The 20,352-nt window shown below is 47.9% G+C and overlaps 4 protein-coding genes across 4 annotated transcripts; 3 read left to right on the plus strand and 1 right to left on the minus strand.

The window, feature by feature from the left end:
• Nucleotides 1-210: 210 nt before the first annotated feature.
• On the plus strand, nucleotides 211-2,254 carry PtA15_12A241 (uncharacterized protein; the record flags this gene model as incomplete). Its single annotated transcript, XM_053161830.1, has 4 exons — nucleotides 211-223; nucleotides 304-511; nucleotides 579-731; nucleotides 859-2,254. The coding sequence occupies 4 exons, from the start codon at nucleotides 211-213 to the stop codon at nucleotides 2,252-2,254; spliced, it is 1,770 nt and encodes a 589-aa protein (XP_053025808.1).
• A 1,615-nt stretch (nucleotides 2,255-3,869) lies between these two features.
• Nucleotides 3,870-8,118, plus strand: PtA15_12A242 (uncharacterized protein; the record flags this gene model as incomplete). The annotated part of the gene is made up of 6 exons (XM_053161831.1): nucleotides 3,870-3,993; nucleotides 4,292-5,392; nucleotides 5,586-5,690; nucleotides 5,790-7,754; nucleotides 7,951-7,974; nucleotides 8,084-8,118. 6 exons carry the CDS (start codon nucleotides 3,870-3,872, stop codon nucleotides 8,116-8,118), a joined length of 3,354 nt encoding a protein of 1,117 aa, XP_053025809.1.
• Nucleotides 8,119-15,667: 7,549 nt separating this feature from the next.
• On the minus strand, nucleotides 15,668-16,203 carry PtA15_12A243 (uncharacterized protein; the record flags this gene model as incomplete). Its single annotated transcript, XM_053161832.1, has 2 exons — nucleotides 15,668-16,140; nucleotides 16,194-16,203. 2 exons carry the CDS (start codon nucleotides 16,201-16,203, stop codon nucleotides 15,668-15,670), a joined length of 483 nt encoding a protein of 160 aa, XP_053025810.1.
• Nucleotides 16,204-16,509: 306 nt separating this feature from the next.
• Nucleotides 16,510-20,352, plus strand: PtA15_12A244 (uncharacterized protein; the record flags this gene model as incomplete). The annotated part of the gene is made up of 10 exons (XM_053161833.1): nucleotides 16,510-16,720; nucleotides 16,808-17,004; nucleotides 17,104-17,356; nucleotides 17,453-19,077; nucleotides 19,155-19,595; nucleotides 19,659-19,712; nucleotides 19,825-19,948; nucleotides 20,031-20,129; nucleotides 20,196-20,245; nucleotides 20,323-20,352. The coding sequence occupies 10 exons, from the start codon at nucleotides 16,510-16,512 to the stop codon at nucleotides 20,350-20,352; spliced, it is 3,084 nt and encodes a 1,027-aa protein (XP_053025811.1).

Below are 20,352 nucleotides of genomic sequence, written 5' to 3' on the forward strand. Positions count from 1 at the left end.
AGGCCTCCGCTACGTCGCAAGTTGTGGGGCAAGATATTTTGAATGGACTAAACCATGGCTTTAGCACAAGATACAGTGGCAGAGAACCAACGGAATATTTCGATCAAGGATCTTTCATGGTAGGAATGATAGAAGTGCCTCTCTATAGGCCAAGCTCGCGAAAGCATCCAGATAAAAATAAGGGGGAAGCAAAAGTAAGAGCAGCAAATCATGAAAGAACGGAGTAAGTGAGATGATAAGATTTTTTTGTCGTTTTGTTAAAGCTTTAGCAATGAACAATTCATTCCTTTCGCCTTGATAGAGCTACTTTGCACGAAATTACACAAGAAGAAGATGGACTGCCCGAATTAGATATTGCTGAAAGAGATGAAGCGAAAAATGAATTTAATAAGAATAAGAATAAGAATAAGGGGGAGATGGGAAAATCAAATGAAGAATTCACTAACAATTGGGAAGAAAAGACTCAGACTGGTGCAGAGAACAATCACGTAGATGACGTGACGGGAAATGGGTGGGTGGGATGGAACTTCATTTTCATTTTTTGATGATCCTGATAAAGCCAATTGCCCTTATTACAGTGTTGAGCGAAATCACAAAGTAGAAAGTCTTGAGCAAGATGCATCCCTCGACGTCAAAGATTTGAAAGTCAAGAAGAAGAAGAAAAAGAATCGGAGAGTAAGAAAGGCTGCCAAACTTTCTGATGATGTAGATGCAGAAGGAAAGGATGAATCGTAAGTGTTCAAAATACTGCTTAATTAATCCCCCTTTTTTTATGAGCCAAGAAGCGTATTCCTTCAGCATGGAATCTCTAGCAGGGAATAAGAATAAAATATTGAAACATCTGTTTGGGTTGACTAGTGATACGCTTGAATCAGGCCAGAATCAATCAGAACATGATTGGATGAAGGCAGCCTACATGCATAGAATATTCATTGCTTTTGAGCCTTTTGGAGGGAGGAAAAAAGATACCGACGAGAGCATATACTATGGTATCAACAAGCCAGGATGGAAATCGTTTACACCAGCGGAGATCAGCTTGTTGGGCAAACCATTTCAAGATTTCTTGATCAAAGTTCAAAAAGGTGATGACGTCAAGCCCTTTCAGCCGCAAACAATCTCACAAGCTGCGCGCAGAATCATACGACCCCATTTAAAAACTTCAGAACTTGGTAATCATCAACCCCTTAAGAAACTTGATAAAAAGACGTACAAAGCAATTCAGTTCCTCTGGAGCTTAGATCAAAATGCTATCCTTCAGCTCTACGAGTCGCTTTTCCCTCCCATGATGAACAAATACGAAGCTTACCGGAGAGTCATAACATTAGTCCAGCAAATTTCGCAAAAGACAACTGTTGAGAATTGGCTCGTCATTAAAAAAGAATTGGCTAATAAATCACAGATCCGATCACTCGGTTCTCAATTAAACAAGCTGGGTCATTTTTTCAGGTTGAATGAAGAATTTCCAGATGAAATCTGTCGCAATGATTTTGGTCTCCTTCAAAAATACATTTCCGATGGTCGGGATGCCTTCAAAGGCCTAGGCGCGAATAATTTTGAAGACGTAGTGCGTTTTGTTTTTGAATGGATGGGCGCCACGGAATCTAGAAGAAGGTTTGAGGTGGTTCACCCCCAAAAAGACAAGGAATCCTCGTTGATTGAAGCGGCAGTGGATGGTGATATCAAAAGCCTGCGAAAGGCAAAGGAATCTCATGGGATTGATTTCTGGGCCGTGATTCATGTGATACATGCTCTTGGTTTAGGAAAAGAGCCTGAGGAGACGATTGCGGAGTATGAGTTAGCTGGAGTTTATGAAAGGTTCATGCATTTGAGGGAGGCAATCATTCCGCCACTCGCCCAGGATCTTGCTCTGCCTTGGTCTGAATCGGCGGAGCGACATTGGCTGGTTGAAAAATACGGCAAAGAGTACCACAAAAGGTTCAAGGAGTTGTGCTTCCGAATGAGACGAGTTTTTCGGGGAATTGCTGAACCACGTCCTCTCCGCTCCGACGTACCCCTTGCTACGAGATATAGAAAATTAATTCTCGATGTTCGCGAAATCCCAGATGTGATGCTGTTTGAAGATCAAGGCCTCGATTTCAGCCTGATGCGTGAGATCCAATCCGAAATAGATTTGAAAACTATCAATGGCCACAAAGAATGGAAGGTTATTTTTGGCTGTTTTCCTTTGAAATTGACGGCTGAGCAACAGCAATTTTTGAAAGATTGGTCTAAAGAAACAAGTACCACGATATGACACCGATACTCACATGGTGTCAGCCAGAGTAGAGATCCAGGAAAGGCTATAGGAGCACATTTATTTTCATGTTGATATCTTTTTGGATTTTTTTGATCGTAGCTTATACTTGGCAGGATTTTCTTTTCTCCTTTCTAAATCTATGTGTGGCAGTTTTTTGTTTGTCAAGTTGAGGTGTTTGAAGAGTTTTTCCAACTATTATTCTGTCTGCAAAGATGATCCTTTTGACTGGTCAGGATATTATCTACCACATCTCCCAGAAACAATTCCAAAGATGCGCCCCAAACAGCTCGTCCTGGGTGGAAATGGGCTGGATTGACCTGGTTGGCGGTGCAGTCAGTACATGCCAACTAAAGGAAAACCTTCCAGAACTAACAAACAGATCAAGGGCGAATTTCGGACAATTTACGCGTTACCATAAGTGACTGGTTGGTCACATCGGGTCAAACTTCTCGCGTAGCTGTCCACTAAAATGCCTCTATGTATTTGTGCAATTGGTTCAAAGAAATTGGGAGTAGGAATCCATCCTTTCGTTTGGATTTCTAGGTGCAACGCGGGCTGGCAGAACTTCAAGAACGAAGAAGAAGACCAGTATGTAAATACATAACTTGATGAGGCCCGTTGTTGAGTTGCAATTTGAGTGAGCCGGCTCGATCACTTGCAGGTCCGTCTGCAGGCACTGCCAGGGCCCAGTGACGCATGAACATGCATTCTTTTTTTTTGGGTAGGTGCCGGTGCCCTTTGCCGCACGCTGAAGTCATATCCGCTGCATGCATTCCAGAAAGTGACAGGCAAATTGGAGTGTGCCCGTGGTGGGGCCTGGTGGGGCAGCTTCTGTAGTTAACCCGGCGCAAAGCTTCAACAACCCTCGGTGCTGAAGAGAGTTGCGATGGATGCGGCGTGGACATCTCGATATCTTGCTGGCAGTGGGATCTTACGCTGATATGGGCCATGGCGGTTAGTCGACTGGCCAGAGAATCAGAATGTGCTGACGTGGATAACTGCGTTTTCATCAGTCTTTACAACTTCAAAATGTCAATACCCGGATCACCTGGCCAGACATGGGGGGACATAGGATATGTATTTATACCCCCCAGCATATAACCCAACCGTGGACCCGGTCTGGAGCAGTCCACAGCGGGGTGGGTCAAGCAGCCAGCCGGGGGCCCCCGGCCCGGTCGTGGAACGGGATCTGGAGGTGAGCAGGATATTCAAGCCTGCAATGGTCAGGAGGGGTGCTTTGGAGGCAGAGATTCATGCTCTCAATCGAGTGATCATGAGATGCTGTGGCCCTGGGCGTCAGCTTTCCTACTTCGATATGGTCAACAAGCATATCCCCCTTGTCGGCACCCTTCCACCTCCTTCACTCCCCTCCATTCTTTCCTGTTCTTTCCGGCGTTCTTAACGATCCCATCCAACCCATCGATTCTTGAATTTTGTTTACGTATTTGATGATGTCAAGTTGTTGCAGTCTTCTCTTCTGCTGAGTCGTCGCGTTGTATGTCTTTATCTTATTCTGATAATCAAGAAAACCCGTTCGACACTGGACAGACAAACTTGATCCTTCCTTCACCGTCTATCAAGCGATCTCTTAACCTGAGCTGGACTTCTTACCATGCACGGAGTTAGTTGGGAAGATGAGCTTGACCCTGAGCTCCGGCGAGGTGGTTCCGTGGAGAGCCATGGCCACGAGACATGGGATCGGCCATATTCTTCCGATGATTATAACCACCTAAAAGGTTTGTCGATGCCCTCTTCTTGCTTCCTCCTCCTCTGTCTTCCCTCCTAATCTGCACCCACCATTGCAAATTCTCCGCCCGGTCGATGGGTCCATCCATGACGCTGTTGACGACTGTACAGCGATTACAGCCAATTTACCCGCGAGAGACGGGGTAAATTGCTTCCACTCCACACATAAATAGCTGTATCTGCTGTGGACATCTGCAGCTCGGCCGCCTTGATCTCTCAACTTTTGGCTTGGTTGCATGTGCTGACTTCGCCGGCTCTCTTTCCCTTCGAAATCGTGTGAGGATATAGGCTACTCTGATCCGCGCATGGATAATACCACTTACCGGGAGTTCGATGGCGCCCATCATGACTCCTACCTCTCACCACGGACGCCTCCGGGAGTGAGTGATGCGGACTGGCACGAGGCGACTGAGGAATTGGCACATCTGGGCGTCGGAGACCTGCGCTCAGGCTCAGACCCGATCGATTCTTATGGCCATCACCAAGATCCCTACAACAGTTACGACGGTGCCCATCACGGCTTGTCCGAACCATCGGCGGGACTCTATGGCCAGTCCCACTTGGAATCTGAGGATTATCTAGCCGACCAACGGGATCGTTATGAGCCGGATTTCAGAAGAGCAGAGTCTCCGGCTCATCTCCATCACACAGATGACTTATCAGACCATCATCGTTCCTTGCCTTCGCCCTTAGGCTTCAGTCCCGCTCGGCAGTCATCCGAGCATTATAGCCCTGCCCAATCGGATTTTGGGCGCCCCGGGTTTGCCGGCTCTGATTTCAACCCCAGCCGGCGTGACTTCGATTTTGACTCGCTGAACTATTCCAACCACCACAATCCGGATGACTTTGTAGCCGACGATCCCTTGCTCTCCCATCCCGGCGCCGATGATTTCAACCCAGGCATTCAACCTTCGCGGCATGAACACCTGCTGAGTCCAAGCTCTCACGATAGTGATCGGTTATACCAGGACAATACTTATCAACCTCCATGGAGCCGGCGGGCGAGCGATGTGAGGTTCGAGGACGGTCACCGTCATCCGCCAACCATGACGGATACGGACTCGCCCGATCCGCTTGCCTCAGCTTCCGATTATACCGACTTCCCTTATGATGAAGATCACCACGCTCATCATCATCCACATCATCATCACCTTCATTCGCCAAAGAATGACTATCGAACTCACGTCGAGAATGGGCTTTCTAACGCTTTCGGGTCCCCTGAGCTCCAGCGAGCCCATCGACTGGATGACTACTACGACCCCCCTCTCGCTGACTTCTCTCAGCGCTCTCCTATCGGTAATAGCTCCTTCCTCAATGGAAAGTCTCGCCAGTCTCCAAGCTTGTCCAGCCCTCTGTTTTCGGCTGCCCGCGGGGCTGATCCTCTTGACCGTAAGTACATATATGAATTTCAATGGATGCCCCTTGTGGGCCTTCCTTTCGTCTCTTTTATCCTTTGTAAATATTTTCCGCAAGGAAACAAACAAGATGATAGAGTTAGGTAGTGCTCTGCCTAGACAGCTTCGATCTGACATGCTGCTCGTGCCTTTATCCCTTCTTGATCCCTTTTCTATACTCTCCTTAGACCTTAACAGTCACTCCCATCTGCATCGTCATCCAACTTATTCCGCTCACCAGCAACCACATCCTCGCGACCATTACCAGCGCACAGAACCTCAGGGTTACAGGGGTGAGCACTTCTTTCAGAGAAAGACATTTTTTCAATCGCTTTCATCATCCCACGCGTTATGATATTTGACTGATTATTTATTTCTATAATCCATCGCAGGGAATGACTCACATCAACCTATGAGCTACCGTTCTGATCCCGAACGCTCACTGGGCCATTTAGACACCGAGAATCAAAGACATTTCTCGCCGCGAGATGAAATTGAACGAATGAGAGCCCAGCTTGACGAGTCGTTGGCTCGGGATGCGGCCGTCCTGACCCCACACCGCGCGCCGGAACGTCCACGATCCAGCTCCTGGGATCCCACCTTCTCTGAATCTGGCCATCGATCACCACATCACAGGGCCTTCGAGCCGTCCCCCATAGCCCCGATTAACGAAAACTGGTCGCGTCCAACCTTGGATCGTCCGCTGTCTCGCTCCGGGCTACCATATCCCATAACATCGATGGAGGAAACCGCCCTACATACCACGATAGAGCGCCCTCGATCCCGATCCGGCTTGCTCTACCCATCGGCCTCGGGTCGTCGATCCCCATATTTATCTGGTCATCGGTCGCCTTATTCAGGACTTTCCAGCGCAGAGGTGAACATGGTTCCGGTCGGTCGGGAATCATTTCTGGATGCACGGACAAGCACCAGAACTCCGGTAATGACGGGTGTGATCCCAGCGCATCAACACACCGGTAGCTTGCACTATCACCAGGATCCTCTGAGAGATCAATTACATCAGATTAATGACCTCAACAATCATATTCGGGATGCTGAAATTGCTCACGAGCGTGAACGAGCCCTCATCGATCGAACGGCCGCCGACTTCGCTCGACAATCACTCACCGATGAGCTCCGCCGGTCTGAGATCGCCCATGAAAGAGATCTTGCGCTTGCCGACCAGCGGGCCTCTCAGATTGGCCAGCAATCGATGATCCAGGCCGTCCGGGAAAGTGAAATCTACCGAGATCTCGACCACCAAAGACACCAGCTCGATCTCGAACGCGCCGAGATCGCGCGCCAGAGGGATCGGGTAGATACGCAGACCCAGCTGGGCATGATCGATCGCCAGCTCCGTGCCATCGACCGACAACGCGAGATCGACACTAATAGACAAATGGCCAACCTCAGTCGTTTCGGAAACTTGCCGTCCGTCCTTCGGGGGACTTACAATGGTCGCCCTCTCGCGTCTCCGTATCTCCAGCAATCACGCTTCCTTTCTGCGGCACGCCGGTTGTCAGCCCGAGATAAGCCTCGTCACCATCAATCTCCGGTGGTGTTTGATCATGTCGACGCATACTACCGCCTCATATCCAACAGCAACTTACCCAGACAGCTGCCCCTATTCAAAGACCCGTACTACAATTACGACCCTCTCAGCTCAAGAGATCCGCTGCGACCGATCTCCTCCGCCCCTTTAGTCGGCCGGAATTTGGGGATGGGCAATCCGTTTGTCGATGGGATTGACTACGATTACGGATATGGGAAGGTGGGCGCGCTGGGCTTGCAGCCCGAGCATTTTGCACGCGAGCAGGCCTATGTACTCGATGACCTCTACCTTTACGAGATGTTACTGCGGTTGGATGACAGCATTGACGAGCTTGAGCGACAGCGCAGATGGCAGGCCCGGCTTCGATGGGAGGAGTGGGCCGACAGCCGGTCTAGAGTGCAAGCATGGAGCCGGATGTCGGCTGACGAGCGACGGAGGCTTGGCTTGAGTGACGGATCTTTCTGGGCCTCGAATCTGTTTGGTATCCCTCTCGACGCCCGGTTCGGCTACCAGAGCATCTCCAACCTCTCGGGATACAGCCCGACTCATCTTCGCTCCCATTACCCCCTCAGCTCCCGCCTCTCCTCTCGATATCCAATGTGGAGTCGCGGTGGACTCGGGTTGGGCAGACGGCTTTCCAACTGGTACGATTACGCTCGTCGGCCTATCAAGGCTAAGTATTTCGACCGTCAGGAACAGATCAGACGCGAGTACGCTCAGCGACGAGGCGAACTCGCACCTGGCTCTAGACTCAGACCTCCCGGCTCGATGCTTTCTGGAGGCTATCCTCTCGGTCCATTGACTGGTCAGTACCCCAACCCTGATACTTTGCTAAATTTGATTTTTCCTAGCTGAACCAAAGGAAAATCATATGCCTCCTAAAAATCACCTTTCATCATTTTGTCAAAACAAAAAAAAACTTTACAACTCCATATGAAACGGCGTCTCAATCAATGCTTGCATCGTATCTCTACCTGAATTATTCTGACTGAATGATGCAGGATTAGGGACAACAAGAACGCTTGGTCAGCACCTACCTCCTCTGCAAAGAACGCCTTCATTGAGTAGTGGACTGTTGTCGAGAGGATTCTCATCATCAGTTCCAAGTGGTTTGACTGGCCCTTCTGATCTTAGCAGCAGTGCCAAGACATCTGGATTGCCGTCACTGAAGGCCCCCGTCCCTCACTCATCAACCCTACGCTCCTCTCACTCCTCCACTTCCGCAGTCCCGCTCCCACCGGTCACAAAGAGCAAGATCCCAGGACCGGTTCATCCGGTGACTGTCTCGACAAAGCCGGCTCCCGGAAACTCCAGTCGGCCTCCCGTTATCTCTGCTAAGCCTATCCCCATTAAGCCCACTGTCACATCCACCTCGAGCTCGTTAAGACCGCCAGGAACGGCCTCGACTGGTTCGCGCTCTCCTGGTACGCATGAACGATCAAAGACACCCAGCCGGGGTGCGCCCAGCCCAGGCCCCGCCCCGACCGTCGTCTTTAATCCTCGCGTCAGGGCTGTCCCGCCCGAGTCCGAGTCCGATCCGCCTCCGCCTCCCCGTCCGCCCTCCAGGAACACCGCCCCTCCTCCTCGCTCGGCCCTCAAAACTCCCCCGCCTACTACCCCCAAACCCCATCCTCATCACCCTATCGACGACGAAAGACTCGAATCTATCACTAAGATCAACACTGAACGCAATCGCGCTACCCCCGCTCCTCCCTCCCCCTCGAATACTACCAGAGGACATAACTGACAACAATATACCCTGGATCTCTTGTTTATCTTGGCTATGATCTTCCTGGGCTCGTTCTATCTACGAGTAGCTGATCTGCTTGCTCAAAAGAAAACATCAAGCATAAATACCCGACCACTTACAACGACTTTCATCTCCTCCATATCACTTGCTTCCTGTTATCTCCCGGTTGTATCAATTTGAGACATCCAATCCTTTCTCTCCTTCTTTCTAAAAACTGTGCGCACGAATTGAGGAGGAATTCGGGCTGGTGGTGACTGATGCGTGTCTTGTCTGACATTTCTCGCGTCTTTTGTACTAGTTATACCAGATTTCACGTGTCTATTGTTTTCTATGACTCTTGCTTCCCACTTGATATTGACCCGAACAAAAAAAGGAAGAAAAAAGTGGCTGTAATGATGATGCACCCACAATACATATTGAAGATTGAAAACTGAGCTGACATCTGGTTTTTGCTGATTTTAATTATGTGGAAATGTTTTTTGAAGTTGATGTTTTGCTGAAATCATGAGGAAAGAAAGAAATGTGCGCTTGATGAAACCCCTAGGAACTGAGTTGATTTGGTGGCATGACTGAGGTCCTAAATTACAGCCATTCTGAAAAAGCTTGGCTTCCTTGGAAGGAATTTCCACCTGAACTTTGTATTGGATTTGCCAATAATCACTGGCAAGGTTGGACATATGTATATTCATGCCCACCTCATTCTTATATGCAGGGTGCATACACCATGGGTGAACTTTCAAAGTTTCATTCCAGGAATTTTACCGGATGGTACAAAAAACCAAGGTCCAATCAGAATCATTCTGGTATGGTCAAAGGACCAAAAACCAATCGGAATGCTTCCGGTAGGTATGGTCAAAGGACCGGAATCATTCCAATCACAATCACTGCAAGAAAAACTCTAGAAACTGCTTGCAGTTGAGATGCAGCAAGCTTCAATCAAAGATTGGCTCAAGCTGGAGTCAAGCACCCCAATTCTGTGCTGGCACACCTTCACTGTGTACCTTGTTCAGCATTTCAATGTTGAACATGCTGTAGTGCTCATGCAGTAGGCTGAGGCAAATGAGCATCCCCCTGAGCACCCTTTTATTTTCTTTTATTAAACACTCCATGTGCCATTGAATTCAGCCAGAATAACATAAATAGGGTATGTACACATGAAAGGGATATGTACAGATGAAAGATATATGTACGCATTAAAGGGGAATGTGAGAAGGTGTATAAACACATAAAAGGGATATGTACACCTGATGAAAGGGGTATGTATGCATGAAAGGGGTATTCATGCATGAAAGGGGTATGTGCAGTAAGAGGTATTGGCACATGAAAGGGATATGTAAACATCAAAGGGGTATGTAAACCTGAATGATGAAAGGGGTATTGAAAGGGATGTAAAAAACTCCAAGAGGACATGTAAACATGAATGGGTCATGAACACATGATGAAAGGGGTATGTACACATTGTGAAAGGGATACATGCACATGAAAGGGATATACACACATGAAAGGGGTATGTGCACATAAAGGGCTATGTACACATTATGAAAGGTGAATGCATACAAAAGGGATATGTGCACATGAAAGGGGTATGTGCAAATGAAAGGGGAATTTTCACATGAAAGGGGAATTTGCACAGGTATCAACTCCTGTACTCAGTTTTTTGTACCTTAGACTCACTCTTGCATAAATTAGGCAATGTGCATGGAATCAACCAGTGCTTGATTCATGCATGAGGCATAGCTTGCCTTGAGCTCTTGCATCTCAACTGCAAGCAGTTTCTAGAGTTTTTCTTGCAGTGAATTGGGGTTACAGCCAAACCCCCCAAAAAAAGGGTTCACGTTGGAACGAAATTGAAAAAGTTTTGACTTTGTTCCAGGAAATTCAGGCCGGAATATCATTCTGGGTTTTTTCATGGATTTTGTCCGGAATATTTCTGTATATGACCAATCATGCCTTGCAGATGCAGGGTCATACACACAAATCATGCCATTCCTCATATGGCTTGCAAGGAATGGCATGTCTAGTGTAGTAGTCAAGGAGCTCCGATGGGGGTGGATCAGCAACATGGTGTTGGTTCAAGCCCCCCTTTTGGCTGGGTGATTTGTTTGGTCCTCATTTTGAGCCAACCACCACCCGCCACCACCCAAAACCATTCCAAATAGCATTTGAAAGCAAATTGGAAAGTGGTTGGGAATCCGTGATATTTTTGGATTGCCCTCCAGTAGATTTTGCAGAAAAATTTCAGTGGAAACACCAACTGTCTGATGACGCCCCCCCTCTTGCAGGCAGACACCTTGAAATGATATCTCTTGCCAACCAAAATCATTTCGAAGAACTGCACCCGTGGTGTATACAGCAGCCAGATACCCTCAATCATTCACTTCCTTTCATTTTTTACTAATTCTGAGTTCAGAATTGAGTGATTTGGCTGATTCTGCTCCTACTGGCAATGTTGGATGGTGCTGGTCCCAGCCGCTGGCATGTTTTTTTCCCTACCAAACAGCTTGATTGGTGGCATTGTGCAAGCAGCTGCGCTTGCAGGTTTGAATATCATATGTCCAACCTTGATGTTGGATGCACATGCATTGGCAAATCCAGAAGGAATTTCCGCCGGAAAGTCCTGCCAAAGAAGCCCAGCTTTTTTGGAATGGCTGTCAGTCTGCGGTCAAACCAACTGAACTCAAAAAAAATGCCGGCTCTCTGGCAGAGTGGTGGTAGTCCTTCCCACACCCATCAGAAGTGTCTTCCAACCATGTCCAGGAAAGTTCTACTCCCAGATTCCCAAATCCTTTAAGCAAAGAAGAACCTCAATTCTGCACCTGTTTGCATTTGGAATTATCATCTTTTCTGCACTGTAGGCAAAGCCAAGGTTGCTCCAAAGTCCACTAGGAAGGGTTGGCCAAGTATGAAAGGTCTGTCCATCTTTATGATCCAAAAATGACATTTGCAAATAACTGTTTTGCCAATGCAGATGGGAAAATCCTCTTCCAGTCCAATCAACTTGCAGGCCTGGTTATTGATACCATACACTGCAGAGGTGAAATTAAATTGATTGGCCATGGTGTTGGAAATCAGATTCAGCTTGGATACAGAATCAACAAGCGGCTTTGCTGGGGACTCATCTCCTCCAATAGATCAGGAAAGAGCTGTGAGGGGAAATAGTCAACTACACTACTAATAATGTGGAAGAGGCTAAAGGTGCAGGTGAGGATACCCTATCAAATGATGCTGATAGAGATAGGGTTACAATAAGAAAAAGAGAAATAGAGATGGCCCCACCACACTTGGGTACCCGCAGCTGTTTTTGGCCAAGTGGGAAACCCGCAGAGTGGGTCAGAGCAGGTACCTACCCCTCAAAATCAACCGGAAGGACACCATTCTGGCCAAAGAGGTTTTTTAAACTCTTTGAACAGAAGGATTCCTTCTGGTTGAAGAACTGGAAGGATTTCTTCCAGTCAAAGAAGTTTTGTAACCTCTTCAACCAGAAGGGGCTGAGTTAAAAAGTTAGCAGGATGCACATTAGCTCCACTATTGATGCGCTAATTACTGCGCTAATTTGAACTAATTTGAATGTTTAGTGTTCATCCCGCTAAACTGGTGAAGGATTTTCAACCGGAGGCAAGCGGAGCGGGCGGAGAGAAAAAGATCAGCTTAGCCGATAGCAGACAAGAAGTCTGGAAAATAATACCTAATAACTCACTCAAAGGGGCTAATGTGGCTTCACAGATAAGACAGTGGGTGGGCTAAAGTGCACACACTGGAACAGATGGTCAGTACTGATGTTTTTTATTACTGTGTAATCTTGTAGTTTTAAATAGACTACATACAAAGTGTTTGAGTTGTGGGTGCGGGCTCAATAACACAATGAATAGGAGAGAATGTAAGAATGCAGACCAGGGAGACTGGCCCTCGACTCACAAAGTGAGAAGGATGGCGCGACCCATCTCAGCTGCGGAGCAAGGCAAGCAAAGCAAACCTCCCTCCGCAGTCCAAGCTGCTCGCGAGACCGGGAAAACTGATAGCATCAAATTGATGAAAGCAGGTACCAATCACACAAGCAGCAAGGTTGAAAAAACAGATAACCTCTGCCAACCGTCGTTACTGGAAAGGATCTCAAGAGACACCTCTGGTGAGTACTCGAGCTCCCTACTGGATAACTGACAAGGATAAAGCTAACTGCTAGTCCCCGCTTCAACAGGCAAAACGCCCAGAAGCAAGATCAGAGCAGCCACCGCCTTGTACCAAAAAGGAACCAAAGGAGGTGAGCAGCCCAATCCATCTTAAGCTAGGACAATAGCGACACAAAAGATTAACGTTGACGAATCTGAACTACAGATAAACCCGTCAATACGTTTCAATTGTTGCGCCTCAGCTAGGCCAACAAGAGCAAAGACTCGCGGCCTGGTAAGCTTGATCTATCTACAGCTTAGGCAGTGGAGAGATTGAAAGATCTGACTGGGTGAAAAGAACTGCAGAAGACGGACTGCAAAACTCGCAGAACATAAGTCAAACCACAGCACACATCAAACCAAGTAGCGGCCCTCAACCTGCTTCCAGGTAAAGAAGATTTCTTACCTTCCTTCTTGTTGCCTAGAAATATAAATGTAAATAGACAAGCCCTAAATATTATGGAATGAAACTTCCAGTTCCTTGATTTCTCTCAGAAAATACATGCATAAGGGAAGGCTAACATGCATGTGACAGGCTGACAGGAAAAAAGGAGAGCAGAAACAAGTTCAAATTCCAAAAACTGTCATGTAGCAATGTTTTAGTGGGTGTAGTGGATTTGGAGCTAAAATACAGCTATTTTTAGTGTCAGCACCTTGAAAAAGCTAAACTACATGGCGGAGGGAAATGGTGTAGCAAGGGTGTTGCTACGCTACACGCTATATGTAGCGCTGGACCGCTACCTAAGGTTGTTGTTGGCGCCACCCCCATGGCGTGCCTAGGTGCGCCAGCCCCGCACCCGCGCATCCAGGCACACACTTTTTCCTGGAAATGGGGGTCAGTGCGCACCCAGGAAAACTAATTTCCCAAGGGCTGAGAAAGAGTGTCACCTAGTTGAAAAACACATTGAAACATGAATTTCTGATCGCCCTGTGAATCAAAGTTCACAGTATATATCCCTCCCAACCCGTGCTTGTGCAATGTGGGGTTCAATCTCCTTAGTAGACGCTTTTCTGATCCTTGGAGAGGCTTAGTTTAGAACCTTGCTTGAATCATTCAAAAAGTGGAATCTGCTTTAATATGCCCTCAGCTAGAAACTTTACCTGCTCCACCTGATTGGTTGAAGCTTTCAGACTCCAATGGTACAAAATAGGCCAGCTTCCTGATGTCCAATCTTGGAAAAGACCAGTCAAGAAGACAACAAGCTAAGTGCACATATTGCAACAAATCTGTGTTGAATCTTGATCTGCTTGAAAATGTGTCATTGTTTCTTTAGGTATATGCTATAAATTTCATTTAGAATCTTAAAAATTGCATTTACATATAAGCAAAAAACCAGCCATTTCATGGTTTTACCAAAAATAACTTGGCACCCCCAGCCAAAGGCGCCAGCTCCTGGAATATTTAAGGTGCCGGCTACTTCCAAAAGTGGTACCAACAACCATACCGCTACCGCTATCACTAACTGCCCAGATTATTAGCGGCAAGTGCTACACTACTTTTTTAGCAGTGCTAATTACATCTAGCTTAATAGATGCATTGTTGGTACAGTTTGCATGTGGGGGGAAGGGGCATACAGAGTGTAAATAACAGAAAGTGCATGATGGGGATACAACATCCAGATAGAACCCTCCCAGTGATTACACAGGTCATCAAGAGGACTCAACCCTGTTGATGACCAGTACAGACCAGTTAATGAGAGGGTTGTGTCCCCTCAATGGCTGGTCTACTGGTCACTATTTCTAGGGGTACCCCATGTGTGAAGTGTTGTTTGGGGGCAGCGCCTGGTGCGCACAGAGGGGGGCTTGACGTCAAGATATGTTGAGTCCACAGAAATTCCCATGCGCAACAAGTTTTCCTCCATGTGCAAAGTAAATCAGCATTAATTTTGCTTTTGTTTAGTATTTTACTACTACTGGTGTGTAAGAGCTTGCAATTAAAAAAAATCTCAATAAACTACACTCTCCACATTGCCTTTTGCTAACCTGACATTCTTCATCCTGAATCATATACCAGTCTGCACACCAAAACATAGCAGTGGATTGGAGTGTTAGTCATTCTTGTCCCTGGGATATTGAACCCCCACCTCCTTGGTGCCAGACTTATAATTATGTTTTGCACATTGGGAGACTGTTCAAGAACTGTGTTAGAAGTATATAGATGTGTTTCTATTCTCAGCTAGTTATTTGTGGTTCACTACTTGACAATCCACACACTCAATAGGGGGGTTCACAATTGAAATTTACAAAACTTTGGGACACATTTTAAGGTGTTTGTGAACATTTTTTTTAAAAAAATTGGTGAATTGCACTGATTGATCAGTATCACCTACTGCTGTGCATTTTCCCAAAATTTTAAAATTTTGTTCATAAAGGCCTTAAATTTGGCTCCAAAGTTTAGTAAAATTCAATTGTGAACCCCCCTAATGAGTATTATGTGGTTAGTTTGACCCTAATCTACACTATAATTGCTTTTGATTGGTGGACAGTGTGACATTTTGAAACTTGAAGGTGACCGACTCTTGCTGTGGATTGGTGGACAGTGTGACAGTTTGCAACTTGACGGTGATTGAATTCTGCTTGGGCCAGGGCTAGGACGGCGGGTTTGCAACTTGACAACGATTGATTTCTGCTTGGGCCAGGGCTAGGACGGCGGGTGGTTATAGGGGATGAACCCTTGTCTTCCCGGGGGAAGGCCGCGCCGGGCACCGGCAGTTGGCCCAGTGGGTGGCGGGGGGGCCGCATCTCACCTGGAAACTCTGGTGAATGATTTTGTCACAGTTCCTACAGGTGTATACCGCTTCTTCATGGTACCTGTTGGGGCAAGTGCCGTGAGGTCTTCCACCGGCCGGACAAAGTAGCGGCGCGGTACACTGCAGGAGTCGCCCTGTCCTCTCTGCATCCCAATAGGTCTTGCATGTCCCGCATTGTTTTTGCGGGAGGGCGGAAATGGCGGCCAACAGCGTCGTTAGGAGGAGGAAGACCAGGCGGGGAAGATTCATCTTCTTGATCGGTTTTTGGTGGGGCGTATGAGGGAACAGACGACGGCTGGCGATGGGTGACGATGTGGGACTGGAGAAGGCGGTGGTTGACGGTTCGACTATTGTCGAATAAGATGAGGCAAGTCATTCTGCCAGCTTGGAGGGGAGGTTTGCGCTGGTTTGGGGAGCAGGTGGGTTCGGGCTGAGTCCAACTGGGGAGTCGGCAGGGGTCGCGTCGACATGTCTCAGGACGGCTCAATTGGTCTGGGCAGGTTTCGGTCCCGTTTTCCGGCGTTGCTTATGACATCGGGTCAGCTGTGCAGGTCTTATCAGCAGGCTGTCTCAAGAACATTCGCTCATGACGCGTGGATCCGGAGCAATGTTGATTGGGGACGAAATCCTCAACCCTGGCTGTTACTCGGGGGGAGCAAGTGTCGATGAGGAATGGCATCCTCAAGGGATGCGAGCGGAAGTTATGTATGACGGGTGATTGCTGTCCAGGGAGGCCATGGAGGCTGTGCTTGCTCCCATGTCCGCCCGCCAGGGACCCCGAACACCCCGGAGGTGCCCGGAGGACTTTGGGCTGCCCTCTGCCGCCTCTCATGACACAACTTGGCTCTCTCTCTCTGCATAGGAAATTGGGATTCCTTCCGATCATCTGTCGCCATGCATCGCCTCAATCTCAATAAACTCACATCCGCTCCGAGGTTCCTCTCTAACTCATTGGCGCCCTCAAATCGTCTCACGTCAAGATTCACAAAATCTTCTCAGAACTTACGCCAACTCGCAACGGCTACCAACGACCAAGTACTCCGGAAAGCGCCTTCCCCTGTCGATGGATTCGTCAATTCAAATAACAGCTACTACATCGAAGAGAGTCAGCCTCATCCAGAATCTTACGCCGAGCTTCCTTTCGTCTCTACTGCCCGGGCTGACCATGAAGTATCTTTGTGATCGAATATAGTGTATCGGATGTGGAGGAAAGATCCAAGTTCGGTGCACGCATCCTGGAACGTCTACTTCTCTGGCTTGGAAAAAGGATTGCCTTCCGAGTTGGCATTCCGACCTCCTCCTGGGCTCGTGAGCATGCCTCAGCCTGCTGGCGGGGCCCCAATGTTGGCAATGCCTGGCTCCGGCGGTGAAGTAGAAGACCACATGAAAGTCAGCACTTGGGTTTCCTTACATCTTTCTGAATTTCCCATTTGACCCACAAGCTTCACCAATCTGACGTGTGCGTCTTCTTTCATATATATCTTATAGATTCAACTTTTGGTTCGAGCCTACCAAGTCAGAGGACACCACATCGCCAAACTGGACCCTTTGAATCTATCAGAGGCCGATCTTGAGACTCTCAGACCGCCTGAAATGGACCTGAAGCACTACGGCTTCGATGAAAACACCGATTATGAAAAAGAGTTCTCACTCGGCCCTGGTATTCTGCCTCTCTTTCACACCAAGGATCGCGAAAAAATGAAATTGAGGGAAATTATCGACGCTTGCAACCGAATTTACTGTAAGCATTGATTTTCTTAGCTCCTTTCTGCCAGTGAGCACATTTAGGGCTGCGGAAGGATTTCCTTGTACTTACAACCAATCCTTTGCATCATAGGCGGTCACATCGGCTTACAATACGTTCACTTACCCGATCGCAAGGAGTGCGACTGGATCAGAGAGCGAGTGGAACTACCGGTCCCATGGAGCTATTCATTAGAGGAGAAACGGATGATTCTTGATCGGTTGATCTGGTCTGATTCATTCGAACGATTCGTAGCTTCAAAGCACCCTAACGAGAAGAGGTTCGGACTCGAGGGTGGCGAAAGTCTGATTCCAGGTATGAAGGCTTTGATCGACCGATCGGTTGACGCAGGCGTCAAGAGTATCGTCATTGGTATGCCCCATCGTGGCAGACTGAACGTCTTGTCAAACGTGGTTAGAAAGCCCATGGAGGCGATCTTCAACGAATTCGCCGGCTCGGCTGATGCGTCTGAAGACGGCGGAGGTGATGTCAAATATCATCTTGGTGCCAACTACGTTCGCCCGACGCCTTCCGGAAAGAAAGTGGCGCTTTCTCTAGTTGCCAACCCTTCTCATCTAGAAGCCGAGGACCCCGTGGTGCTAGGCAAGACCAAAGCCCTGCAGCACTTCGATGGCGAAGGATCGACTGACCACGCCATGGGCATCTTGTTACACGGTGACGCAGCCTTCGCTGGTCAAGGTGTGGTCTACGAGACCATGGGTTTCCACGATTTGCCTCATTTTGGAACTGGTGGCACAGTCCACTTGGTGATCAACAACCAAATCGGCTTTACCACTGATCCTCGGCAAGGCCGCTCGACTCCCTACTGCACAGATATCGCTAAATCTATCGATGCGCCCATCTTCCACGTTAATGGTGACGATGTCGAGGCTGTCACCTTCGTCTGTCAACTTGCTGCTGACTGGAGAGCCGCGTTCAAGAAAGATGTCGTCGTTGACATTGTCTGCTACCGTCGCCACGGGCACAACGAGACTGATCAGCCCAGCTTTACACAGCCGAAGATGTACCAAGCCATCGGCAAACAGCCATCTACCCTGAAAATCTACACCGATCACCTGATAAAAGAAGGCAGTTTTTCTGAACAGGAGATCAACAATCACAAAGAATGGGTATGGGGCATGATGGAGAAGGCGTACGAGGGCAGTCAAGATTACAACCCCACGTCGCGCGAGTGGCTTTCGAGTTCATGGGACGGTTTCCCATCTCCTAAGGAACTCAAAGAAAATATTCTCGAGGCCCGACCTACGGGAGTAGAAAGGAGTGTGATGAACAAAATTGGCGAAACGATCTCTGGAGGATGGCCAGAGAACTTTGAGGTCCACAAGAATCTCGGAAGAATTCTCAAGACCCGAGGAAAAACGATTGCGGAGGGTGACCAGATCGATTGGTCGACTGCCGAAGCGCTGGCCTTTGGCTCACTGTTATTGGAAGGTAATCATGTCAGGGTTTCAGGTCAAGATGTCGAACGTGGTACCTTTTCTCAGAGACACGCCGTCTTGCATGATCAGAACACAAATGAAAATTACATCCCGTTGAGTAACCTCAAACCCGAGGGATCCGATCCTGTTGGCCCCTTCACAATTTGCAATTCGTCCTTGTCCGAGTTTGGAGCTCTAGGATTTGAGTTGGGATACTCGTTGGTTGATCCTCATCTACTAACCATGTGGGAGGCCCAATTTGGCGACTTTGCCAATAACGTCAGTTAGCTAATACCTCGATAACCCGCAATCCGAGTCCAAGCTGATGATAATTTCCCAAAACATGTGATTTGTAGGCCCAATGTATCATTGATCAGTTCATTTGCTCTGGAGAACGAAAATGGTTACAGAGAACTGGATTGGTGATGTCCTTACCCCATGGATACGATGGACAAGGACCAGAACATTCGAGTGCCCGTATCGAAAGATTCTTACAGCTCTGCGACGACGACCCGTTCAAATTCCCGACGCCGGAGAAGGCCCAGCGAATCCATCAAGATTGCAACATGCAATTGGTTTACTGCACGACTCCTTCGAACTACTTCCATGTCTTGAGGAGACAAATCCATCGTGACTTCCGGAAACCGTTGATCGTCTTCTTCTCGAAATCGTTGTTGAGACACCCCTTGGCCAAATCATCGATCAGCGAAATGGAACCGGGCACATTTTTTATCCCTTTGTTGCCTGAGCCTGGCTTCTCTGGTATGGTCGATAATCAACAAGTCAAACGTCACGTAGTTGAGTCTTCTGTTGTTGCCTAGACTGGTCAGTTCATGCAGCTTATGGCGTTTTATGTGCAGTTCTGCTCCGGTCAAGTCTATTACACATTAGTTCAAGAACGCGAGAAACGAAACGTAAGTCGAGTCGAATTTCCTTCGAACGGAGACAGTCGGATCACAACCATGTTCCGCTCGATTGACTTTCCTGCTTTGTCTCGTCCCCGCCTCGTGCCATCTGGCTCTGTAGATTAACAACGTAGCGATCACTCGACTCGAACAGCTATCTCCAGTGCCATACTATGAAATCGTTAAGGCTCTCGAGACTTATCCAAACAGTGATGTGATGTATTGTCAAGAAGAACCCATCAATAGTCAGTTGATATATTCCCAAGAATTTATTGTGATGATGCTGACAGTCAACCCGATCAATTCGACTAAATTCTTGCGTCTCAGGCGGTGCATACTCGTACTTAGCCCCTCGACTGGAAAATGTGATGAACCAAACGGAAAACCATGCCGGAAAGAAAGTGTTATACGCTGGTAGACCCCCATGTAAGTGGCACTATCCACAGACGCTACTATGGTTCGACCTTGCTCACAATTGTTTGTTGCTTTCAGACGCTTCCGTGGCTACTGGCTCCAAGAAGACCCATAAACAAGAAATTCAAGTCAGTCTGGCTCTTGCTTTTTCGCCCACTCATTCTCCATTGCTAACCCAATCATCCTCCTCTGTATTGTTATACAGCAATTCCTTGACCAAGCATTCAACGTGTAA

Source organism: Puccinia triticina, chromosome 12A (assembly GCF_026914185.1).
Source record: "Puccinia triticina chromosome 12A, complete sequence".
Taxonomy (NCBI): domain Eukaryota; kingdom Fungi; phylum Basidiomycota; class Pucciniomycetes; order Pucciniales; family Pucciniaceae; genus Puccinia; species Puccinia triticina.